The following is a 26,298-nucleotide window of genomic DNA, read 5'->3' as shown; positions in this document are numbered from 1 at the left end:
GGCCATGGCGGAGCGTGTGGAGCGGCGCCTGGAGGAGCGCGTCCCCGAGCTCGAGCAGCTGGAGCGGGTCGGCCTCTTCAGCCGCCGGGAAGTCAAGTGAGCCGGGCCGGGCCGGGAAGGGAGGCCGCGCGTGGCTGGGAGGGGAAGCCTGGAAGGAGCCCCGCTTTGGGAAGGGGCTCAAGGAAAGGCGGACTATAAATGGCATACCTACATACATACGTAATGTGGAGAACCAGGTTTGATTCCTCACTCCTTGAAGCCAGCTGGGTGACCTTGGGCCAGTCACAGCTCTCTCAGAGCTCTCTCAGCCTCACCCACCTCACAGGGTGATTGTTGTAGGGATAAATATGACACACTTTGTATACCAGAGTGGGCATAAAGTTGTCCTGAACGGCATTATATAAACCAAATGTTATTATTATCGGAGACATTTCATAGAAATGTTAAACAGATAAATAATAATTTATATCATTTATAGTCTGCCTTTCTCACTGAAAGTCAAGGCGGATTACACAGTGTGAGAGTAGTACAGTCAGTATCAAGGACATTTCCAATGCCATAGGGTAAATAAACACAATTTTTCAAAGACATAGCATTAGTAAGAATCCGATACAGAGTTGGAGAAATGCTGGAACAGAACAGAAGCACTTCTAGCAAACGCTTAAGGGGTTTGTAAACGTGTGAAATGGCCATTGTGCCGATCCTATTTCCCAACAGAAGTTTTAATTGATACTTGTCTTGCTTTGATTCTCTTCTTCTTCTTCTTCTTCTTCTTCTTCTTCTTCTTCTTCTTCTTCTTCTTCTTCTTGATGATGATGATGATGATGATGATGATGATGATGATGATGATGATGATGATGATGATGATGATGATGATGTCATTTATGGTCTGCCTTTCTCACTGAGACTTGAGGTGGATTACACAGTGTGAGAGTAGTACAGTCAGTGTCAAGGACATTTCCATAAACGATGCCATAGGGTAAACAAACACAACTTTACAAAGACATGGCATTAGCAAGAATCCCATCCAGAGTTGAAGAAATGCTGGAATAGAACAGAAGCTCTTCTAGCAATACTTGCAAGTTTAGAAAAGAGGTCTTACGCTCTGTGTATCAAAACATAAGGAGAGGCCTGTTGGATCCGACCAAAGGTCCATCTGGTCGAGCATTCTGTTTTCGAAAGTGGCCATGTGATTGCTTCTGGGACGTCTGCAAGCAGAGCTTGAAGGCAGTGGCTTTCTGACATTGCTGCTTGCCATCGGTACCTAGGGACACGCAGAGCATGGAAAACTAAGGCATTGAATTATGGCTAATATTTATGGTGAGGCTTATCCTCCTTCTGTGTATTTCATCCCATTAAAAGTATAATGATAGAATAAATTGCAGTTGAATAAAGTGAAGCTGGTATTTTGTTCTCCTGCAGACTTTTGTAGTATGTGGACGTCAGATGGCTGTCAGTGCACGCTGCTGTAGAGTGACTGCAGTCAAAGGCTGTTGGCGCCAGTCGGCTTAGATTAGGTTGACTCTGCCTGCCGTTGCACTGTATGTGTAGCAGTAAGAGGAAAGTAGTTGATTTTAAGACATAGAAAAGGGCCCCAAATCACATGTGAGTGCTTTTGGAATGTCGAGAATAGATAGTGCCATAACTAAATGGTTGATACCGGGAGATCCAGCCATACAGCGTTGGGAGATTCCAGTTCAAGTGTTGTCCTGTGACGTCGGCAGCTGTTTAAAAATTGTTGCTCCTTTAAGATGTGAACATGATGTCTCCTGGGCTCTTCTGAACCACCTACTGGAAGTGGAGAAAAGCTGAGACTGGCTGTTTGTTTTGACAAAGAAGTACTTTGGAGAAGAAGCCCGTGGTTGCAAGGAAAGACAGTGATGGGTGCTGTCACATTCAGGGGCACCACGTAGGGGATACTGTTGTAGAAGAATGGACACGGAAAGAGAACTGAACACTTTCAGATATTGGCTATAATTTGATTTCTTTATTTAGAAATAGTACGTGCTCCTCTATGTAGTTCTGGATAGGTGTATGACAAACTAGCCAGTATCAGTTATGATGTTAAAAATGCCATATTTTAGAAGGGCTTTATATAAAGTGATGTAGTGTGGGTGTATTGTATGGATTAGAACCACGACAAAATTCTCCCTTCTTACATTTCTGTAGGGCAGTTATTAAGAAGACGTCAGCCCTTGAATATAAAATACAGCGGAGAGCACTTCACAAGGAGGATTTTATCAGTTATATTCAGGTAACTTTCTAAAGAGGAGTTCTGATGTTTTGGTATCTATCCCAGTTAATGCTCTTTGTTACCTCCTCACATCAGTTGCTTTGGCCTTCCTTCATTAAGTAACTCAAGGAGGAATGACTAGCAGATACCATACAGTTTGGCACGTGGCGGATTCTGGCTTGTGACTCTGGCCGCGTTGTGTCCTGTCTTCGGCAAATCATTGCCAGTTCTATGGATACTTAACAGTTGCGCTTAGACGTCTTGGTCCAACATTTTCTTCTGCATGCAGTCTGTCTGTTGGGGTACAGAGGGCCATTGTGTCAAGACAGACTCCTCGGTGCTGGGCAACCCTATTAGAATAGCCCCTGTTAATTGGAATTCTACTACGATGAGGCTAGAATGGTTGAGTGGCTACATTGTGTTATTTTAGAGGCACTGATAGGAAAAGCGATTTGTTTAGCGAATTGCATCCCTGAAGACTCAAGCCAACCTGCTATGTGACAGACTGCAGGGGTGCCCCTCATATAAGAGAAAGGAAGAAAAATAAGCAGATCCTGGCAACATGTTGGCAGAATGCGCCCTTAGCATTCTGCCACTAAATGCCACGGAATAGCGTGGCTTAGTTAATCCTGTGTCTTCAAACATCAATAGAAATTATTGCAATTATTAGAGCCAGTTTGGTGTAGTGGTTAAGAGTGGCAGGACTCTGGAGAGGTGAGCTTGATTCCCCACTCCTCCACTTGAAGCCAGCTGGGTGACCTTGAATCAGTCACAGCTTGCTCAGAGCTCTCTCAGCCTCACCCACCTCACAGGGGGATTGTTGTTTTGGGGATAATGATAACATACTTTGTAAACTGCTCTGAGTGGGTGTTAAGTTGTCCTGAAGGGAGGTATATAAATCGGTTGTTGTTGTTGCTACATTATTACTATTATTATTATTATTATTATTATTATTATTATTAAATCATTGAAATTATTTTGGCTGTGTATGTATATGTGTATATGCGTATGTTTGTGTCTGCATGTGTGTGTCTAGTGTTGACAGCTAAAATTGTTATTGGGATTAATTGATATATTGGCTTTTGTCAACTCTTGGGCCGCAGACAGCCTCCCTTTAATTGCCATTATTGTTGTTTATTTGTCTAAATGATAGATATGTGGGCGTGGTGTACTAATTGCTCTGTCTTGATAATCTTGCTATTCTTATTCTAAATATTTTTCCTTCCTAGTATGAAATCAATTTGTTGTCATTGATTAAGAAAAGAAGATCGGTAAGTCAACGAGTGACTGAACTTCTGTAGAAGTGGTTTGGGTATTTTAAAAGACTGCAGTATCGGTCCTTACGTCTTTCTTTTCCCTTAGCGCATTGGCTACTCGTTTAAGAAAGACGAGATTGAGTACTCCATCGTGCAGCGGATACATGGCCTCTTCAAACGGGCTACGACAAAATGGAAGGTGAATCTGTTTTATTCCATAGAAACCGGCAGCTTCGTATGATGTCTCGTAATGTGGCATTCGGAAAGCAAAATGCGTGGAAGCATTTAACGGATCTGGTTTAGATGGCCCAAACTGGCATGCCATTTGTTGGTTGAAAGGAGAATTTCCTTGCAAGAAACAGCATAGCTACAACCAGATGTCATGGGAACTGTTTTTGGTGTAACACAGCGTTGAGCTCCGTATGTTCTAGAGGGAGCGGGCTGGCTTATTGAGCCTGGAGGGTCAGATCCCCCGCAGCCCTCCCTCTCGGGCCAGCCTCTGCTTCCCCAGGCACTTGGACTGAAGAACCCTCACGGCACTCAATGAGAAGGGGGTGACCAAGAAATTTCAGCAACAGGCAGAGGCTTCTTTGGTGGCCTCTCGTTTTATTCTGAGGGGAGCCTTGTGTGTGTACCGCGTGTAGTGCCGTTTCTGACTGGACAAGCCCCGTGTGGAAAGGCCGTGGCAATGAGATGACCAGGAACCGTGACAGCGGGAGGCTTGGGGGGAAGACTAGAGCTGGACGCTTCTCACGTGGGATGAGAATGCAGGCGCTGCCCTTGCAGTCCTTCCCAAGACGTGGCCTGCTGAGGAATGCCCTCTTTCCGACAAGTGCAAGGGAGGGGCCTCCCCCTCCTAAAAGCATGCCTGGGCTGCCCCCTCAGCTGAGTTGCTTCGAAATTATTTGAATTCTATATTGTTGTGGACTTGAGTGCTGCTAAGATGGCTGAAAAGGCGGGGTATAAAATAAATGATCGGCTGTTCTGGATTCCAAGCAAGGCCTTGTGTGGGGCTTCACAGCGCTTGAAGCGGGGCTTCTCACCTGCAGGTACTCCCCGTAGGATGAGCGGGTGCCCAGCAGGCCTCTGCGATATGCCACAGCCTCTCCTAGTCCGGTGGGGAGGGAAGCTGTTACGACCTTTACTTTCCTTGGGGTAGATTTTTCTTTTAATCTATCCCTTAACCCTCTGGGTAGTCTGCTGCCACCAGGAATATTTTATTCCAAGATATTTTATTTAAATTTTCCCTTTGGTAACGTTCCTAAGCGTCAGGCTCCTTCGTGGTTCTATGTGGCCCTGAGGATAGGAATGGGATATAGCAACGACAGCTACTCTGGGATATAACAAAACAAAATGAACTTTTATTTAGTTAAGAAGCGTACTGGTTTCATAAAAGTGGTTCTCGGTTCTTAAAGTTACTTCATTTACTCTCATTCACACAGATCTCTTCCAAGGCTTCACGCACAGTTGGCCTCTTTCTCTAACTCAATATTTGTCTCACAGAAACGCTTAAACCTGCTCAGGCAGCACACAGCTAGCCTCTCTGACTGCTATTCACAGAAATATGAAACCTGCTCAGGCAGCAGCCCACAGCCGGCCTCCCTTCCCCTGACTGAGTGTCCTTTCACAAACGGGCTCAGTTCAGGGTCCACACAGGGTCATCTTTCTCCCATGAAACACTTCCACACACACACTCAGGCGGCAGCCCACAGCCGGCCTGCTTCCTTCTGACTGAAACCTTTTCTCCCTGCCCTGTCAGTCTAAACTGCATTCGCTCCGCCCACCCTCTCAGTCATCAACCAATCACATCACTCACTCTTCCCTCTCTCTCTCTCACCCCCCCTCTTCACCTAGCTCAAACCAAGCATTTAAAGACACAGGCACCCATTTACTTGACATCATTACAAAAGCCTTTGAGGCTCAGCAGCTTCTGTGAGGGTGGGTGAGCGTGTGCAGCGTGTTAATCGGGAGTCTCGTACCAACATGTGGGTGCTTTGGTTTCTTTTTTAAAAAGCCATGAGCCAGATACTTTAGATGCTGTTGGGTGCTCACAAATGGACTAACTTTCTGGATTTGGATTTGTGGATCCAGTTCTCTGTTGATTTTGGCCTTGTGTGAGTCGTCGTCTTCCTGCCTGGATTTCCTTAGCTGTCAGTTGGTGAATAAGCATTGGTCCGCCTGCAGGGTCAGCATAAAAATGAGTAAGATTTTGAGCCCGGTAACACCTTAAAGACTTCTAGGGTATAAACTCTCAAGAGTCAAAGCTTGCTTCATCAGATATAACTAGGAACCGCCATCCCGGAGCCCTTATATCTCGGCCAGGAGGCGAGAGCGGTGTTGCGGGCAGGGAATCAGGATGCAACGGCACAATGCAAAGTGTAGTCATCTTGATTACAGCAGGGGAGGAAATGCCGAAGATCAGTATCAAAAGGGAGCTTGTCTTTCGAGAGCTTGTATCCTGGGAATCATGTTGATCTTTAAGGTGCTACTGGAATCTAGTGCAGACCCACCTGGCTGCCCACCTGAAATGCTCAGCATGAAGGTGAGGGACTGTACATATTTGTAGTAGTAATTCCATGGAAAACAAGGATGGGGAAGCACCCAAGGTTCTGGAGGAGCATATTGGCAAGGGGGCTGGGGCTGCCTTGACTTGCGTGTTGGGTTCTCAGCCCATCGCTTTGTGGTCTTGCTGCTCCAGTGGGTGCTTCCTCTGCTTCCTTGCACAATCCTATTGTTACAGTTGACAAGCTCCGCAAATTGAGCATTTTGCCATAAATGTTTTGGGTGGTTCTTGGTCGTTGGGTTGTTCCTGGCCTTGTGTATCCATTTCGTTGATCCATATCGGGAAGGCTGGGGATGGACTGAGTGGGGGCCTGGAGAGAGGTGTCCTTAGTGGCGCCCTAGAAACTGAAGCACCTCCTTCCCACGGAAGCACTGAGGAGCGTGTTTTGTGAGGCCCTTTCTTTGGGGGGGTGGGCTTCATAGGAGAAAGATTTGTTTGTTTACATACCTATCTCTTCCTTTTCCCAACTGGCCAAAGCAGCTGAGAACACTATTCTCTCTTCTTTCATTTTATCCTCACAGCAACCCTGTGAAGTAGGTCAGGCTGAGAGACTGGGACTGGCTCAAAGTCACCCAGTGAGCTTCTGTGGCAGGGTGGGGACTTGAACACGGATCTTCCTGATCCTAAATCAACATGAACCACTATTAATACTGGGTCTTTTGAGGTGTTTGGTTGAAATTTTCATTTAATTTCAGAATGAGATTTAAAAAAACACATTAATTTGCTGTGATGGGTTAGGCTGTAAAGTCCAGTGAATAGGAGAGAAGAATGGCTGTGCAAGGGATGCGTTATGCACTTGATGGTTGCGTAGCCTGTAACGGAGCGTGGGGTCATCTCATTCTGGAGGAGAGGGCCGGAATTGGCTGCCGCCTAAGGTGATCAAGGGGCGCTTCTTCATGTCCCATCGTTCTCTGCAGATTGTGCAATTTAGGTTGTGTTCCTGGGTGGCCCCCAGTTCTTTTGCTGCTGGTTGTTACGGGAAGGTTTATTGTATGTTGTGTGAGCGGTGGAGAAAATAGCCGTTGTGTGCTCAGCTGTTTCTTTTCCCCTTTGATTCCTCTCCGTAGGACGACATTCAGCTGTGGCTGTCTCATGTTGCCTTTTGCAAGAAATGGGTGAGTATTTAGGCATGATTTGTCTGTAACTCACCACAAGGGACAACAGCACAAAACAGAAAGAACCAGAACTGTTGCTGCTGGTTGTTAAGGGAGACAGCAGGATATTCCCTCCCCCCCGTGGAGAATCTAAGTGCTTTTTCTAGCAAATAGGCTCTTTGTCAGCGGAATGTGAAAAAAAAATGACTATATTAGTTTGCTTCCCAGTGAGCTGATACGGTGTAGCACCTGCATTCACCGCTGGCTAGAACTGATAAGCCATTGACAGTCTTTCAAGGAAATGCTGGGTGCAGGCTTGGCATGGGTGAAGAAATTGATCAAAATGACTGAAACGAATTGAAATTCTGATTTGTTCTTGCCAGCAGCAAGTGCAGGACTGGCCTGTGAATTTTTCTTTTATGTATGGGATGAAGCAAAGCATGTCGGGATCTATAATTACACATAAAATATTTCCCCCACTACACTTTGTCCCCCTCCCCCCGCCAATGTTCCTGGGATGAAACTTGGAAAACCTTGAAAGCTGTGGGCCTCAGAAAGAGTTGGTTGTGGAAAGAGGGGCCAAGACCATGTGCCGTAGGCTTACTATAGCAAGACCATTTCTGGGTTCACCACAAAGTTACCAGGTGATCTGGGAAAGTATCCCCTCCCTCAGTAAGATTGCCAGTTAGCCTCAACAGCACTCTTCAAGGCGAGGTTTTTCGTAATGTCAGACATTGCTGTGTGAACCAGCCAGATGTTTTTGTGCTCTGCCGGAAGAAAAGGTCCTTGTGCGTTCCAGGGAGACCATGAATTGTCTTCGCCTTACGAAGGAGGCTTCTTTGCAGCCTGGGGGGAGGGGCAGTTGGGTTTTATTGCTTCTCTGCACAACCTCCCGCTCGGGGATGGTAGGTGCTAAAAATTATGTTTCCAGCATTGCAGAAGCGCAAGGATTTTCCCACTTAATGGAAATAACCAGCAGCTTCGCTGTGGTCTGTAATGCAGGTGAATCTGTTTCGGGCTGAAAGGGCTAGCAGCACAGCAGCGTGACCGATGTCTTCTGTCTTCTGTCTTCTGTCTCATAACAGAACAGGAAAATCCAGCTGAGCAAAGTGTTTTCTTCCATGTTGGCCCTTCATCCAAACAAGCCAGGTACAGTGACTAACAGTATTAATTTGCAAGGAAAGAATTACAGCGTGTGAAAAACATACTCGTCGTTTGTGTGTTCAAAAGCCCTGTTATCCCCGTGTTCAATTGACCAAACAGTTTAGCCTGATGAACTCGAACCAAAGTGTTTGAGGATTGTTTCACACTTGACAACAACGAGAAGGTTTCTTGGCCAACACTATGCGTTACCACACCCCTTCTGCCTAAAAATATGAGGTGGTGGTGGAGAGTGCCCTCAAGTCAGAGTTGACTCAGGGCGACCCCTGGTGGGGTTTTCATGGCAAGAGACTAACAGAGGTGGTTTGCCCTTGCCTGCCTACACAACCCTGGTCTTCTTTGGAGGTCTCCCATCCAATTGCTAACCAAGGCTGACCCTGCTTAGCTTCTGAGATCTGACAGGGTTGCCTGGGCTATCTAGGCCAGGGCTTAAAAATATGGGGTAGTCCTATGGGAAGTAGCAAGAGGCTGAAGATGGGGAGTGACTTCCTTTCCTCCTGAGGATGCTTTAGTCGGTGTTGGAAAAGACCTTTCTCTGCTTGGGGCCTTGGAGAGCAGGTACCGCCCCCCCCCCCCAAAGCAGGCGCAGCAAACCGTCACCGATTCATGAGAGTCACGATTCACAATTTTACTTCTTCACAGTCCGATCTCATGAAGCAGTCTTCAGCGTGTTTGTATTCCTACCATAAAATGAGAAATAATGAGATTTTGTGGAAGTATGAATATACCGAACAAACGAACAAACAACCATGCTAAATCCAATATCTCACTATTCATGCAATGCATCAAAATGAAAAACCAGTACGTCAAAGGATATAAGCACAATGGCCTGTAGAAGCAATGGAATAAAATAGAATGGAATGGTAACTACTAGCAAGTCATCTCAATGTGCCGTCTTCTTCAGATCTGAGACATACTCTCTTTTTTCCCTTTTCTTTTTGCCAAATCCACATGCTGAAACGTTCTTTATAATGAGACCTTGTGGAACAATTAGAAACACTGTAAAACTCCTCCAAAAACACAAGGAAACACAAGGCCAAAGCAGTAAACTCATACAGATTATTCAGATCACATCAAACATGATGTAAATCTTGCGAGAAATTTGATGGTTTGGGGTGGTGGGAAGCAGCAGAACCCTAACCCTAGCAGTGCTTGGGGGTTTACCTGTTTGCTTCATCTCCAGCGGATGGTGAATGTCTGCCGTTCCAGTTCCAGTTTATTCATGGCCCATACACTCTTAACAAAGTTTAAGAATTGAAAATAACAAAAGTTTTCCAATCCATGTCTTCAATGCAGCTTTTACAAAGGCTACGAGGTCTGATGCGTTACTGAGTTACATGCCGCTGACTTAGTCGAAAGCTGCTTCCTGTATTCAGCATTTCAAGCCTTTTCCATCCAGTTCTTAATTAATTGGGTTTTTGTTGTTTGTGTGCAAGTACACTCCAGTTTCGGCCTTATTTATTATGGAGCTGGTGTGACTTGCGTACTGCAGACTGGTGCGTGAACACAAACACACAAAATTCCCAAGTTTATGTGAATAGTCGTTGCTTGTGTGAAAATAACATGGTACTCATTGCAAATGTCTTTTTTGCTTTTTGGAAGAGAGATGGTTGACCTTGCAGAGGTAACCCGAGGCTTTCTGAGGGCCGCGTACGGTGAACCAGTTGGTGGGGGAAAAAACCAGGCGGCCACGTTCAGGCAAGCGCAGGGGCAAAAGCAGAGCAAGCTGAGCACCGCTTAGATGCTGCTGCTGCTGCTGCTGCTTCGAATAAAGTCTTACTTGCCTGTCGGTTTTGTAGCAGACATGAAGTAACACCCAGTGTCCTTCTGTTGTAGCTCTGTGGATCATGGCTGCAAAATGGGAAATGGAGGACCGCTTGTCGCCTGAAAGTGCCCGGCACTTGTTTTTGCGTGCGTTGCGCTTCCATCCAGAGTGTCCCAAACTTTATCAAGAGGTAGCACATGGTTTTGCTTTTCTGTGTAAACATGTATGTCTCCTCGCCTGTATAGTCTACTCATTCCGGCAATAGGCAGTCCACTTGCCTCAGCCGAAAAATAGAACGTCGAGAGGTTTTCCCGTTCTCCCTGTAAATGTGGCCAAGTGTGTTTTTCTCAAATGTCCAAGATGATAATGTGAGATTGTCTTGACCTCCCTGGGGCTGTAACTAAATTTTGTGGGCTTCTTGCTGGGAGGAGCTTGGATGATTGGATTTCGTTGCGTTAACCATGGTCAGAAAATATTTACCACGATGCTTGTGAAGCTCACATTTTGTTACTTACTGAATAGGGTGGGGGTCTCCAGTTGGTGCCTGTGGGTGCACTGGTTCCTGCCAACACCAGACCTGGTGCTTGCCAACTATTTTCAGGAACTTGGTGGAGCCAGGGGGGCTGTTACCCAGCAAGGCTTCTGATAGGTCATTGGAAATCTGATTGGATGTACAGATTAAAATAATGTGGCTTCGGCAGCAGCTGCTACTACTGTTGATCTTTTTTGGTCTTTCATTCTTCTTTCTTGGTGTTTTTTTAAAAAAGACCCCTCTTCTCCCCTGCACTTGCTCCCTTTGAGTGCTCTTTCAGCAGACATTTTGTGTTTGCATACATTGCTCTGTGTCAAAATTCCGATGGTGCCCACCGACATAAAAAGGTTGGAGACCCCTGGAATATAGTTTAACTCAAAATTATTTTTGTTGCTACACCGTTAAGAATTTATTTTAATAATAATAATAATAAATAATGTGGAATTGCATTAGAAGTCAGTGGGAACTGCAGAGTTTGATCTTAGGATTTTACCATGACGGCTTCATTTATGCTCTCTGCTGTGACTAGCATTGTACTTATCAATTAATACTGTAAAGTTCCAGTGACATAATGAAATAACATTTATTGGCCTAAATCTTGGCAAATGATGTCAGTGAAACGGGGTAGGAATTGCTAGGAAAGAGACAGCCCTGAATGTTTCTTGCCTGAAATAGAATTCATGTTAACTTTAAGAGCACTCTGCCTACCTCTTACTTCATGGAAAGAGAATTTAAGGTGTCTAGGCCCAGGTAAGCAGACAGGCTTCACTCTCATTCAGATCTGACGGTGGCCATGAAAAGGACTCTTGTTATGTGAGGAACATGTGGAACAGAACTGGCGAGGGTCTAGCGGCGTGGGCCAGCTTGAGAAAGTTCTACATTCCCCCTGCTGTGCAGTAGGAAGAATCCTAGAATCATAGGGTTAGAAGGGACATCTAGTCCAAACCCCTGTAAATGCAGGAAAATCCCAAATACCTCCCTCCCCCACACACTGACCCCCTGCTCCATGCCCGAAAGATGGCAAAACTCCCATCAGGATCCCTGGCCAAACTGCCCTGGGGAAAATTGCTACCTGACCCCAGGGTGGCGATCGGCCTTACCCTGGGCATGTAAGAAGGGGCCGTGAGAACTAAGCACTGATGCAGCCCTTCCTGCCCTCCCTCTCATGATCTGCCCAGGTTCACAGGATCAGCACTGCTGTCAGGTGGGCGCCTTGCCATCTAGGCCCAGATAATCCTCCCCAAAAGCACACGTGCTGACGGTCCCAGAGGCAAATCCTCTTTGGCTTCCTGGACTGGCACTGGCGTCGTGAGTGAGGACCCTTGAGGCGTGGCTGAACAGGAGGCGCATGCTGTAGGGTCGTGGATTCCGTCTGCCACAGACTTGAAGTGTGCAGTCAAGTGTTGCTGGTGCCAGTACTGGCATATTGGCAGCGAGTAGCCAGGAATCCTCCTTGATCACCCTTTGAAACTGTGCTTGCCGTGATGGTGGGCTGCTGTGTCTTCATTGATGGTCCTTCCTCTGTTTTCTGTAGTATTTCAGAATGGAGCTGATGCATGCTGAAAAGCAGAGGCGAGAAAAGAAAGCATTGGAGCAAGCAAAAATGGACATGGTGAGGAGGTGGGCGGTGGGGGCGTGTGTGCAAATAATCTTGCTTCAGAAAGGCCTGTGTGTGGGAGAAGCAGCTGAACTAAAACGGCATCTTAGGAGACGAGAGCGACTGCCCCATCTGTACAGGGGCTTCCTTGCATTAGAGCTAAAGCAAAGGCGTCAAGCCAAGCCCTGCTGCTTCTGTACCTGCCCCTAAAATTCAGGTGGGGTGTTGAAGGGTGATCCCTCAGGGGGCGTCCTGCATGCCGGCGCTGTGTTCTCCCGTGCGGCAAAGCGTCTGGGCTCACCGGCATCAGTGCTGCGCTGGGAGCCTTGAAAACTTGCAGGTGCGTTCTGTGTGAATACAAGATGATAACTGGATCATGGCGCATTGATTTCGATTCGTTTTTTCAGATATCTCTCAGAATATTCATGTTTGCAAGTTTATATCTCTGTATTTTATTTCATGGGACTTAGAGCCCCTGCAACCTAAGCCCTTGTGGGGCATTTGATGCTGAATTCCATCCTGGCTGCCCAGGATGAAAACATCTTACCCACCTTCTGAAGTGTGTACGGACTTGGGCTTTGGCAAATATCTTGTTTCTTCTGTCCTGGCACTTTTGTTTGCTTTCTCGCTCATCCTTGCCGTTACTTTTCCACTTGAAAATAAAGGCCTGTTTCCAAGAAACACACAAAGCTGCCTTTTACTGAGTCCTTATTGCCCACTCTGATTGGCCACGGGTTCTCCAGGAGCTAAAGCTGATCAGTCAGGCGTGCTTTCTTCTGTTTCGATTACTGCCTTTGCTTCTTTCCCCAATAAGTAATGATAATTATGCTCTGTAGTGCTTTATCTTCATTGTTGTCTTTGTAATGAAACTGTGTAGCTGATGCCTTCTCTTGTTCTCAATTGCATGCGGAACCCCATTTGTGCGCTGGAGCCCTATGGAACGCTGGGTTGCATGAGTCCTGTGGAGGAAAAAAGGCTTGGTTATGTGCTATGCATGCTTTTATCTTATTATCGTTAACTGTAAGATCACATTGTCTAAAATTTTAGGGCGAGTTCAATTATTCTGAGGACATACTTAATGGCGAAATGGCTCAGATAGTTTGGAGGCAGGCGATCCAGAAAGTCAAAGGTAACAAAATATTTCCTGTTGTCCTCCTCCTCAACCTCCTCCTACAACTTCAGTTTTTTAAAAAACTAGCAACCTTGCAGCGGGTTGACTAGTACGTATGCAGCCTTCTAGACCCGAAAAATGGCTGCCACTCATGTCGGTCTACCATGGTGGCCTGGATGTTGCTACCTTAACATTCTGCATTAAGCTTTTCGAAGCCCTTAGAAGCGTCCACCTCTTGAGGTGGCGTCCTAGGTTAGATGGCCCCGTTGTCCGATCCGTTTTGTCCAGCAAATGCTGAAAGATGGGGTTGTGTGTAGGCGAGCAAATACTCCGGCACGTGGTTGGAGAGTTCCACGTTAGCTCAGTATGCTTCACACACCGCTCAAATGACCTTTCCCCTCCTCGGGTCTCATCATTTCTTAGATATTTGAAAAGACTTTGGGTGCCCAGGCAGCTCCGGACGCTTGTTTTTTGTCTCTCCGCTTTCTAGGTGCAGAGTTCCTGCTGGCGCTGCTGTCCATTGCAAAGCTCTTTGATTTTGCCCAGGGGCTCCAGAAAGAAATCTTGGAGAAGTAAGTGGTTGGTGGGGGGAAGTGGGATGACCAGTGAAGTTTCCATGGTTTGTTGCTCAGCAGGCTTCATAGCAGAGAGGGCCCGCATGATGTGGCCCCTGGAGTGTCAGGTCAGGACTTAGAAGATCCAGGTTCGAATCCCCTCTGTGCCATTGAAATTTGCTGGGTGACCTTGGGCCAGTCACACACACGCCGCCTAACCTACTCGACAGACTCATTGGAGGAGAGGAATAGAAAAGAGCAAGAGTCCAGCAGCACCTGTAAGACTAACAAAATTTCTGGCAGGGTGTGAGCTTTCTGGGAATCACAGCCCACTTCTTCAGATACAGCTAGAACGTGAGTCCGTCTGTCCTCATATCTTGGAGAGTGGAGTGATTGCAGAAGCCGAATGATAATAGCCGGTGAATGACAAAGGCAGGGGGTGGGGTATGCAGAGGGGGTGGTGGGGGTGGAGAAATCAGCATTGGTAATGAGACAGGAAGACTAGATCTTGATTCAGACCAGGTGGATGCATTGTCTTGAGCGTCGTTATCAGTTGCAGTTCAGCAGTCCCTCTTTCTAATCTCCCTTTGAAATTCCTCTGCAGGATAACTGCTACTTTCAGGTCAGCAACTGAATGTTCTGGAAGGTTAAAATGTCTCCCCACTGGTTTTTGAATGCTGTGGTGCCTGACGTCAGACTTAGGTCCACTAATTCTTTGTCGAAGGGACTGGCCAGTTTGTCCCCTGGAGAGGGTAGAAGGGCATTCCTGAGACACGGTGGCGTAAATCACACGGGAGGATGAGCAGGAGGATGAGCCCGAGCTGGTGCGGCTGATGTTGCTGGGTCCGCTGGCGGGGCTGCTCGGATCTGTTACGCATATTCTGTGTGTAGGGAGGAGAGGAGAACTGCGGAAGCTGCTCCGGGCCCCCGCTGGGGAGAAAGGTGGGAATATAAAGTAAAATTAAATAAAAAATAGCAGGCGTTACTTCAGTTTTGTCCCGGTAAGTTTAATGTTTTAGGCCATGCACGCTACTTTGAATATCGATAAAAACTTGGATTGGATTAAGTCAATCGGCTCCACGGATGATGGCCATTGTTTTTGTGGACCAGAGAGGGGCCCCGGTGCGTACGGTCTGGCTGTTTATTGCACTGAGTAGTCTTCCCCCACGCTGCATAGCAGATGACTTGAGAAGCTTGAGAAGGTTTGAAATTTTGCCGTCAGTACTCTCTGTGTGTGTGTGTGTGTGCGCATTGGTCAGAGAAGTCAGTGGAACGGCTATACTGCATTTCCTCGGCACCACCGGAGTGTCTCTCAGTGCGCAGTATGAAGGTGCTACAGCTAGATTTGAGTCTAGGAGCTACTTAAAGACCAACTAGATTTCTAGGGTTTGAGCTTTTGAGAGTCAAAGCTCCCTTCTTCAGATGCATTCAGAAGTGAAAGTATGTAGGGTTTTGTCTAGCCAGAAGGTAGGAGGGGGTATTTAAAGTAAGGTATAAGGTATAATAATACTGTAATTAGCTTCATAAAATTAGGGTGCGAAAAGCAGAAAAATCAGCATCTGGAGCGAGAGAAGAATCCAATGTCCCTCTTAAGACCTGGGTGTGTGTGTGTGTGTGCGTGTGCGTGTCCCATTGTTCTGAATTTGCAAATAAACGTAGTTTCAGCAGCCTTGTGTTGTGATTTTCTTTGAAGTTTCTCTGCTTGAAAACTGCTACTTTTAGGTCAGTGATGGAACAGCTTGGAAGACTAATATGTAGTCCTACCGGTTTTTGAATGTTGTGGTTTTTGATGTCAGATTTATGCCCGTTTATTTTTTTGTGAAGGGGCTGATGTGTTTGTCCCGTATAGAGGGTTGAAGGTGGCCTATATTTGAAAAGACCTTGGGTCTTTGGAGCAGTGGATGAGCCTGCGATGCTAGAGTGGGGGGGGGGCGGGGGGGTGTCATGAGGCCCAGTGATTATGTTGTTAGAGAGAACGGAGGGACAGAGTCGGCCTCTGGGTTTGTTGCAGGTCCTGGTCCCAGAGTTCATGCCTGTGTTGGGGAGTGCGTTGTTGTGAGTAAGGAGCAGTTGAAGGTCGGGGGGCTGTTTGTGGACAAGAAAAGGTTTGCCTCCCAGTGGCTGTGAGAGATCAGCATCATTGTCCAGCAGAGGCTGCCGGTCATTAATGATGCTTTGAACTGGTTTGAACTGGGAACTGTATGCCACTACCCGTTGCTGTTTTGCTTGGGCTTATCTTGTAGTCGGCCGTCCCTTGGTGTCCTTCTGGCTTTGTTGATCTGTTTTCTTATTACATCTGGTGGGTGTCGCAGTTCCAGAGCTCTGTTGCAGATCCCGCAGGTGGTCTCCTGAGGGTCACTGAAGCCAGGCTGGTTGGCGTCCCCTTCGAGGGGGGCTTCTCAGTAGCGCCACCTCGTGGAAATGTTCTTGCCTGGGCGGCCTCTTAGGCCATCTCCTTCCTGCTGTCTAGTAAAACAAGCTAAGCATGATTGGGCCGTTGCCATTTAATGGTGTTTTTATGATGATGTTTTCATGCTCTGGTGTGTTTTGATTTTTTTTTCTTGTTTGCAGTGTATATCGAGGTCTTTAATGTTGTAAGCTGGTTTATAGGCCTTTCAGGCAGAAGGGCTGGTTTTCCTAGCCCACAAACATTTCTGAATTGGTTCTTTCTCGGATACATTCTCAACATTTGGGGGGGGGGGAAGGGGGATCTGTCGGATCACGGGATCTCAAAATGACATGATTAGGTTCATTGGCACCAATTTAGACTGCTCCTATCTAGGCATAGGCTGTTTCAAATTATCCTTCTTGAACAGCCCCCCTCTCAGGTGGTATCACATGTGGTTTTTGAAAAACTTCTGTGACGGGAGCTGCTTTGCAGAAAAGATCGTTCCCCTCCGCCCATATTCTGCTGCTTGCAGTGGTGGCCAGGGAGCTAAAGACTCTTGTTGCTTAGTGAAAACGACACCGTTCCTGAAGCGTCCTCCATCGCACTGTGAAGCTGAAGAAGATGGCCTTTCCTGCCTAAAGGATCGTCTGGCAGACTGCTCCGTCTTGGACCGCTCCATCATCTTTTCCCCCTTGCAGGCAGCAGCGTCAGCACTATGTCAGAAGAAGCGTTGTGCCTTTGCTTACGATGGCTTTGTTCGCTACAGGAACCAAACAGCTCTTGGTAACTCGAGCACCTCGTAGCGTGAGAGTAGAGTCACAGATAAAGGCATGACGTCCTGTTTCTGTTTTAAGATTACAGGCTGAGTATGCCAATGATCCTCTCATGTGGGATTATATGGCACGGCGGGAGCTGGAGATAGACTCCCTGCCATCGAAGGAACATACGTCCAAACAGTCAAAGGCACTGGAGGTGGCCCACAAAGAAGAACGGTGCTGTAGAGTGTTTGAGGAGGCAGTGACAGCCCTTCCCACAGGTTAGAAATTGTACATTGATTCATGCTGTTCTTTTCGAATCGAGGCTCTGGAGGTGTCGTCAGGTTGCTAGAGCTCTGTATGATGCGGTGGGCTTGATTAAAGGGCCGCTTTTTCTACTGACATTTGTTTTATTCTCTCCCCCCCATCTACTTGCGTCTGTTATCTGACTTCCATATAGTAATAGGTGTAGTGGCTCTCTTTCTAGCGGAAACGGTGCTGGGAACAATCTTGCCCATTGAAACCAGTGGTCTTGAAGGGTTGCTGGAGGCTGGCTTTGTACGGAGGTCTTGCAGGCGACGGATGAGGTGGCAAATGTGGGTTTCAGCAGGATCCCTTCAGGCGGCAAGGTGGGGTGGGGGCTCACGTAATTGGATGTTCCTTCTCATGCTGCCAAGTGTTTGCTAACCCTGTTTGTTTTATGGATTATATACCATCTTAACTCTAGGTTTTTCAGGCAAATAAAATGGTTATATTGATAGTTTTAGTATATCATCACATTCAATAAAACCAGCAGCAACAGCGTTTAAGCAATACAAGCATTGGCAGTTGGCATCTAATGGAACAATTTACTGTAGCAGCAGTTACTGAAACACAGACAAGTCCATTAGCTGGCAGCAGTTTAAGATAAAAAAGAAGCAGTGGAGCAGACAAGCACAGCCAGCCATAAAAAAGAAAGGAAAAACAGTGACGTAAACACTGAATGCCAGTGAGGTGAGAAACACTTCCATTGGTGCCTAAAACCTAAAGAAGGCACCAAGCAAAAGAGAGACAGGGAGGAGGTGCCGCTACAGAGAAAGCCTTGTCCGTGTGGATGTTAACAACTTCATGTTAGGAACACTGGATTGGATCCAGACTCAACTTCCACGAATTGAAGTGGGGAGGTAATTCCTACCAATCCCCCCTTCCTTCTACAGACCCCAGGTTTGCTTCTCGTCCTCCTGCTGTGGGTCTCCTGTCCCCCAAGAGCAGCCCTTTGGGGCTGATGAGTGGGATGCAGTGTGGGGTGGGGCAGGAATGTTCTGTTCCAAGAAATGCCTTGTATGAGCAGAAAGTTTAGTCCAAACTTCCAGCTTTTCTCTCCCCGCTCCTCTGACAATACAGTGAGAACAGCTAGTTCAGCCAAAGACCCGCATTCCTCCTTCTCCCAAGGGAACACTAAACACTTCATAAGTCCTTTCTGAAGGGGAAGTCCCCCCCACTTTCTGCTGTCTTGCTACGGAAAATATATAGACTATGAGCCTGCCTTTCTGTGTCCCGCACTGCTCATTCTCAGAAGTCTTTCAATAAACCTCTCATATTTTGTGGGCCAGGTGGAGATAAAAGAAAAGAGAGGCTCCCTGTTCTTGACGTGGTGGTGGTGGTGGGCATACTGGCCACAGTTTCTGGGGGGGGGAAAGGAGCTTATTATGAGTTAGCAATTAAATCTTAAGAGAAACCATGCTTTTTTTAAAAAGTTGATTTGATATAGATGACTCAATACTTGGGATCTTCTTCTGCTGACCTTGGAAAAGCAGGTTGTTGCTTCGTCCCTCTCTGTGGAGATTGTAACTGTCATTTTTTGGTCGTTTACACTTCCAGAGGACATGTGGAAATGTTACATCACTTTTTGCTTGTGGAGATTTAACCGGAAGACCAATTGTGAAGAGTTGAGGCGGAAGGTAAATTTCTTACGTTCAGAATAGTAAAGATGTTCTTCTGTGAGTGATTTCTGTAGCTATTTTTGGAGAAGCTTCGTTAGAAATCCCTCAGTTTCAAGGCAAAAATGCAGCTCACAAGTGTGAAAACGTTTGCTGCCCTAAATGCGAAGTCATTATAGCTAAGCTAAGCTCCCCTCTTCTACTGGTGGTCCCCTGCAAGCAGAAAAGAGTTCTTTGTAACACAGAAGTCCTAGTACTCATGAGTCTTTCAGTCAGATTATTTTGATGCATGATAATCTGTAAACTTATTGGCGGACATCTTTGGTCTGCTCCTCATTATTCTGGTTATCTGATTTTTGGAAAAGGTTATCATTTTGGAAGATCAGATTGGCCCCTCATGCCTCTAGCTTGGCTTGTAAAATGGCTCCTTCCTTCTGAAATCACTGATAAAAAGCTCTGCGTGACGTCAGGGCTCTTAGTGGACAGAGATGGGCAGGTATTTTGAAAAAAAGCGAATCTGCAAATGTGTGTGAAAAGCTGTAGTGTGGTTCGTAGTGATGTTGTTCGAGAGATGCCAGGCAGGAGGAGTTTTTTGGAAGTGTCTTGAGCATCTCCTGTGGAAGGGCCTAGAAGCTTTTTCCAGCCATGGCTTCCAAACTTTGAAGGGATGACTATAAACCCCTGAAAACTGGAACACGCTTGAGACCTCGTAGGAATTTGATGGCTGTGCTGAATTTTACAACACTTTGGTCGTTTATACTGCTCTTGTAGGTACAGTACCTTCCAATTCTTGTCAGTTGGGTACTTTGCAGGACTTGTGTTTTGTCCTGTTGCTGAGAGATGGTGTAGCTTTTTCTGGTTCTCCAAAGTTCTGTTATATTTTCATGGAGTCTAGCTTGCACAGAAGTAAAACTAATTCCATTTCTTATCCATGTCATCTTGTTGCAGAGGCTGGAAAAGACGTTAAGCGTCTTCAGTCAAGCTCACGAGTCACGGTTGCTGCCAGCTTTGTTGTATAAACAGTGGGTAAGGATGTTTGGAGTTTTAAAAACCATCCCTCGCCCTAAAACGGGCACAGGCCAGAGGTGGCTCTCAGAAGCATGCTTCTAAAAGCTGACCTTTTGCCTTCCGATTGCTTCTCTTCAGCTTCAGATCTTACTGGAGGTTGACTGCCAAGAGAAGGCTGAAGAGGTGGCAGCAGCAGCCACCAAGCGGTTCAGCCAGTCGGTAGAAATGTGGGACGTGCGGCTGCAGCTGCTGATCAAACGGAACAGTCATGCTTTGGCCTCTTGTTTCCAGGAGGCTTTTCAGGCGGTTAAAGACAAGGTAAATGACTGGCCTCTTCTAGCTTGTCAGCAGCCTCTATTGTGCACACGTTGGCTTGAAGGCAGCTTTTTAAATTTGCCAATCACCTAGGGTGAGTAGCAGCTGATTGTGGGGACACCTCTCGGAGCCACTGCAGTTGTGCACCATGCATTCCCTGCTCTTAAGGGCCGAGAGACTAATTGACGTAGTTTGGGTAGCAATGCTGTTTTCTGCTTGGAGTCATGTAGGCTCTGGATTCCTCCTGTTTCTACCTTACAATTTTTTTAATATTTAACTTGTGTGATAAAGTGCTTCCTGAGGCGTTTGATTCTCCTCAGGAGGAGAGAATTGTATGTGCTATTCCTGTTCTCCAGCCCAGCTCAGCGCTTTTTGGTATCTTGAAAAAATCTTTGCAAATAGTAACATGGAAGTCTAAAATACACCCGGTCTCTAAACAGGCAACAGGCTCTACTCAGCTCAGCAGACTGAGGATGGGTGAACTTTTCTCAGTTCGTTCCTTTTCTCTTAAAATCTCATACATGTGAAGGGGAGCAAGTGTGATAACAGAATTTTCTCCATATGTTCTCCTGTGCACACATCAGTAGGGTGGGGTCAGCCCCTTGTTCCTGCTGTCCCTCCCTCTGCAGTCACTGTCTCTCCCCATATATTCCCCAGAGGACACTCCGATCAGGGGACAAACAGCTGCTGATGGTCCCTGGCCCCAAGGAGGCCCGCCTAGCCTCGACTAGAACCAGGGCCTTTTTGGTCCTGGCTCCCACCTGGTGGAACGCTCTGTCTGCTGAAATTGGGGCCCGGCAGGACCTACTTATCTTTTTGCCAGGCCTGCAAGACAGAGTTGTTCCGCCAGGCATATGGCTGAAGCTGGGCCTCTGCTGGCCTGGAAAAAAGGGGTGTATAAAACCCTCCCTGTGAAGGCTGTCCACCATCTTTTTTTAAATGTGTTGTTTTTAATGAACATGAATTTTTAATTGTATTTTAATTGTATTTTTAATGTTGTTATCCGCCCTGAGCTTGCTCGTGGGGAGGGCGGAATACAAATTTGAAATAAATAAATAAATAAATAAATAAATAAATAAATAAATAAATAAATAAATAAATAAATAAAATAAATTAATGTGTGGATGGGTCATTGGCACAGGGCTGCTGTGTTTTGGGCCTCGTGCGTCAATTGTGTTTGGTGGTTTTCTTCCTTCTAGGACAGCCTGCCAATATGGATTTTATGGGTTGAATGGAGTGAGAAAGTGAATGGCAAGGCTGAAACGGAAGCACTCTATCAGGTATTGTACATCAACGGGCGCCTTATGGCTCTATAAACACCTCTTTATTCCAATTTAAGCTTTCGTGGACCAGAGCCAAGCAGGCTGTAGGCCGCAAAAGCTTATGCTAGGATAAAATGTTGGTTGGTCTTTCAAGGTGCCTCAAGATTCTTGTTTTATTTTTACTGAAACAGACAAATATGGATTGGATGCTCCTCTGCAAGTATTGTGTAGAAGCCATATATTAAAATATTGAATGGTTAAAAAACATCACAGTGCCGAGTTTAACAGTTCAGGAAGTTCCTTGAAGCCAATGGGAATAGCATATTTTTGAACATCATTTTTCGACCTAGCGCTGGGCCTCGATGCTCTTAAGCGACATGGTCCTGAGCCCGGAAGCCTTGGAGACAGCCTGCTGTTGAGCCAGGGACTTAACAAAAGTCTTTGATAGTGTGATAGAGAGGATTGTGTGTTGCTTGACCTGTAGACAGGCAGACGGCTCATAATAACAGAGCCAGTTGTTTTGCTGAAGATGTATAATTAGAAAGGGGAGGGGTTGAGGAGGAGAAGGAAGAAACAGATTGGAGAAGGCCTTCAGATCATAGCGGAAGGCATGTGTAAGAAAAGGAGATAAAGGCGGCGTGGGTAGCAAGGAGCAGCACCCCCACCCCCCACCTCAGAGATATCCGGGCTCTCCAGCTGCGAATGTATTGGTTCTCAAGCACTGTCCTCCGCGTGCGAAAGCGAAAGACAGCTAAGGAAAGAACGCAGCGCACTGCCATTGCACTGTAGACTCAGGGTTTTATCCTATACATGTACAGTGAGCGCATGTGTGGCCTGAGAATGCTACATTGCTGAGAACTCAGTGGGAGGGCGGTCACCTCACCCGTTTCACTTAGGAGTTTATTTAAGTTTTATTTATTTATGAGTTTGTTTGTTGATTTTTCTAATTCCCAAATGAGCACACAAATGAAATGAAGACCCCCCCCCCCGTTTGTTAGGTACTACTGACCAATCATTTGCCAGACAATATCCTTTGAATCTTAGCTGTAGAAATATAGACAGGTATGATGGTGGCACGTCAAATTTGTACACTCTTTAAAGAAGTTCCTAAAAGAAAAGGGCAAGTTGGCTGGTCTCCTGTTGAGTTCTCCACGATTTAGCCGCAGCATCCTCTGTTCTGCTCTGTTTTCAGTGTGCTTTGGGGCCCCTTCCCATCTCTCCTCTGTGAGTGGTGATACTAGCGGATAAGCTGTTGCTGTACTGCTGGGTGTCCTGGGAGTTTGCAGGGCAGAGGACTAGAGCTTGTTTTTTAAGTCTTAAGTCTTCAAGGAACCAATCTTATTTCTCTTCTGATCATTCCTTATTTTGCGCGTGCTCCTCTGCCTTCATCCCTGGAGCATCCCTTAGTGCATGTTGGCCAAACACGAGTGTTTCTACCTAGCCCAAGAGGAGCGTTGACCTGGGGCTTGTGTGTGACGCCACCCAAGCCCGACTCCGACTCCTCCCTCCATCCTGCTCTCACCAGGTTGAAGATAATGTCTGTTGTGGCACAGTATTTTTACAGAGGGGCAAGGACATCCAAGGACCCAGAAGGATTTACCCTTCTCATAACAGGTGGAAAACACTCACCTACCTGTCAGGTCCCCATTTAGAAAAAGGTGGAGGCAGAATGTCACTGGAGGAAATTTTTAAAGTTGTTTTCTCTGTATATTAAAGATAACGTGCATTTAACTTGCAGAGATCCTTGCTTGCCACGCTCCCGGCTGACTCCATAACCATGAAAGAAAAGTACCTTGATTGGGCCTATAGGACTGGTGGCTATAAGAAAGCCAGAAAAGTTTTTGCCAGGTTAGTGAGTTGCCTTTTTGGAACAAACACCTCCGTTATTAACACACACATGCCTGGTTGTTCAACTACCTTTTTATGCTTGTTGTCTGTCCTAGCTTGCATGAAAGCCGGCCATTTTCACTGGAGTTCTTCAAGAAGATGATTCAGATAGAAAAGGAGCAGGTAAGTGTTCGGTGTGTCTCAGGGCTGGTTTATGTTGTGTCTTAATGTCGTTAGAGGTACCTGGAGATGGAAGATGGAGATGGAAAAAGAGTTACACGGATGGGGGCTGGAAACTCATGACTTGTTGCTCAGGACTTTCTACAGCTTTTTCTCTGTACCCTGCCCTCTTACGCTCATGCAGCTTATTCTGTGGACGGAGAAGGAAACTGGGCTGTCACCAGATCTAATGATTTCACTGACTGACCGTACAGTCCTAAGCAGCCCATTGAAGTCAGTGGGACTCTAAATGTATGAGTTTGAGCCTGTTTATTAATAGGCATACAGATCTGCTTTCTACTGGCCAGCCTTCTGTTAAGGTCCTCAGCTGCGGTCTACCCCAGGTGCCCCCTGTGCACAAAAATGAAAAAGGCAACAATCAGAGATGAAGCCTTCTCAGTGGCGGTGTCCCACCTGGGGAATGCCTGCCGTCTTGGTGCTCACCTGGCCACCTACTTTACTGTTTTTTAGGTAGCAAGCCAAAAATGTTTTTGTCCATGCAGGATGTAGCCAAACCTCATTGGATTTTGCACTTACGTTGCAGTATTGCAGTCATTCGCCACTAGATTATCCTGTGTAGACATGACATTCCAGTTGTATGATTGTTGCAGTGAAGTGATAGGGCAATGTCCATACAATGTGTGGATGTAGCTCCGGACTTGAGTTTTATTCCCTTGTGCTGTTTGTTCTCCACTTTTATTCGTCTTGGTTTTATGCCTGCCTTTATGCTGTTGCTTTAAAATTGGATTTATTACTGCCATTTTAGTTTTATTCAACCATTTCATTGTTTTAGGTTGTGATTTTAATTTTTTTTTATATTTGTTCTGTTTTATGTTAGCTGCCTCAGGCTGTTTCCGGGGAGTGCAAGATGCAAATCTTTTAAATGTGCGCTCGCCTAGATTTGCATTAGAGGAAAAGTAGTTCTTAAGGCTGAGCTGGGGTGGGGGGAGTTGTGCATTTCAAAGATGTTGTTCATATGTGTTGCAGCGGGCATTGTCCTGGAGGGCATTCCCTGCTTTCTCATGTTAAGCATTTCTGTTACGGTGGTGCTTATCATGGGTTGTCTTTATAAGTGCTTGGATTAATAATGATAATATTAAATCTGGGGTATGCTTAATTGGAGACCGTGTTTCCATTGATCAAAATGACTTGGGCCATAGTGCAAGTGTGCCTGACTGGCGTAGGGCATTTGGTCACTGAATCCTATCTTTTTCTTGCATCTTTCCCGTTTTGAAGGACTCTTGTAAAATGTTCAATCTCCGAGAATATTATGAACGTGCCTTGCGAGAGTTTGGTGCCAGGGAACCCGGTAAGAAGCCTTTTTCTCAGTGGGTTTAGTTGGTGGCCTCCCTTTTCTCTCTCTAAATCTTTAAAACCTTTTATACATTTTTATGTTGAGGTTCTTTGAGGTTGTGCTCAAAAATAAAAAAATAAATTATTCTAAGTAGAATAGGCAACTAAATTGGCAGGCAGTCCATTGAGCATCAAAGTGAGAGATCCCCTAATGAGCCCGTAGCAGTTAACAGAGAAGTGTGTGGCTCCCCCAACAATCCCCTTTTCTTCCTATTGTTTTTCAGCCAAAATAATCGGGAGATACCAGGTTTGCTTCAGGAAGGCGGGGGGGCACCTCTTTCCGCATAGTGAAGGATGGATAGCTGTCCTTACTCCAATCAAAACAGAGTGTAATCCAGCTGTGTGTGTCTTTCTCTTTCTTGAAATGAGGAAAGACCAATGCGGAATGACTAGAACTTAGTACAGTTTCCTTTTTCCTAAGAATATGAAAAAAGCTGAAGATGTCCCTTCTTTAAAATGGGCAGATGTTCACTGGAAAATAAGCAGGCAGAAAGCATTTTGGCAGGGAGTCGATGCAGAAGGAACCTTTTTGGGCAATGTGTGTGTTCAGTGAAACTTTCTGGAATTAGAGAAATTGAGTGATTATCAAGCTGTCATGGCTGCAGCATCCACTTTCCCTTCTCTTCTACAGCATGCCAAATTTTCCAGAGGGGAGAGACCACAGATTTTTTTGGCAGTGATGGGTAGTTAATTAGTCCTTTGCATACACTGAAATTCTGCAGCAGTATTTTACCAGTTTGGTGCAGTGGTTAGGAGCGTGGGACTCTAATCTGGAGAACCGGGTTTTATTCCCGACTCCTCCCCTTGAAGCCAGCTGGGTGACCTTGGGTCAGTCACAGCTCTCTTAGAGCTCTCTCAGCCCCACACACCTCACAGGATGATTTTTGTGAGGATAATAATGACTTACTTTGTAACTTGCTCTGAGTGGGCCTTAAGTTGTCCTGAAAGGCGATATATAAATTGAATGTTGTTGTTATTATTCCAGTTGCAAAATATATGGGCCTGATGCAAAGGGCTGTACCAAAGGGCCTTCTCCTGTAGCACAGTGTTTCCATAATCATAGTATCATCAGGCTTTCTTTTCCTTTTGCAGATCTTTGGTTGGCCTACATCAGAGAAGAGATGAGTTCCCAAGGCAAGCCTGAAAACTGTGGCAGTATTCACTGGAGAGCTATGAAAACGTTGCAAGGAGAACAAGTAGAAAGTTTTATTTCAAAGTACACATTGCTGCAAACTGGACATCTGTGAAAAAAGTAGTTGCATCGTACTGGAAGACAAATGTTGAAGAACTAAATTAATTGTCATTTTCTACTTTACGTTTTATACATCCCCCTCCCCACCAAAAGCAAAAATATATGTATTTCTTGGCTGTAGGTGTGTGTGCAT

General features: G+C 46.0%; 1 protein-coding gene across 2 annotated transcripts; it reads left to right on the top strand.

The window, feature by feature from the left end:
- On the top strand, positions 1 to 26,298 carry UTP6 (UTP6 small subunit processome component). Of its 2 annotated transcripts, XM_055003632.1 has the most exons (19): positions 1 to 96; positions 2,170 to 2,254; positions 3,463 to 3,504; positions 3,596 to 3,688; positions 7,120 to 7,167; positions 8,232 to 8,295; positions 10,144 to 10,262; positions 12,139 to 12,216; positions 13,249 to 13,330; positions 13,803 to 13,884; positions 17,110 to 17,291; positions 18,871 to 18,950; positions 19,878 to 19,955; positions 20,076 to 20,255; positions 21,452 to 21,532; positions 23,253 to 23,362; positions 23,458 to 23,524; positions 24,797 to 24,869; positions 26,006 to 26,298. In XM_055003632.1, exons 1-19 carry the CDS (start codon positions 5 to 7, stop codon positions 26,158 to 26,160), a joined length of 1,791 nt encoding a protein of 596 aa, XP_054859607.1. In that variant the 5' UTR covers positions 1 to 4; the 3' UTR covers positions 26,161 to 26,298. The 2 variants fall into 2 exon arrangements, with proteins under 2 accessions (XP_054859607.1, XP_054859608.1); XM_055003633.1 differs by lacking the exon at positions 23,458 to 23,524.

This window comes from Eublepharis macularius, chromosome 19 (assembly GCF_028583425.1).
Source record: "Eublepharis macularius isolate TG4126 chromosome 19, MPM_Emac_v1.0, whole genome shotgun sequence".
Taxonomy (NCBI): domain Eukaryota; kingdom Metazoa; phylum Chordata; class Lepidosauria; order Squamata; family Eublepharidae; genus Eublepharis; species Eublepharis macularius.
Note: the sequence above shows the minus strand (reverse complement) of the source record. Positions and strands in the feature narration are given on the sequence as shown.

Excerpts from the sequence above, each read along its gene's own strand:
- UTP6 (XM_055003632.1), top strand. The coding sequence starts at position 5 with ATGGCGGAGCGTGTGGAGCGGCGCCTGGAGGAGCGCGTCCCCGAGCTC. Across the intron at positions 97-2,169 it reads TTCAGCCGCCGGGAAGTCAA|GGCAGTTATTAAGAAGACGT; the intron begins GTGAGCCGGGCC and ends ACATTTCTGTAG. Across the intron at positions 17,292-18,870 it reads AGTGACAGCCCTTCCCACAG|AGGACATGTGGAAATGTTAC; the intron begins GTTAGAAATTGT and ends TTACACTTCCAG.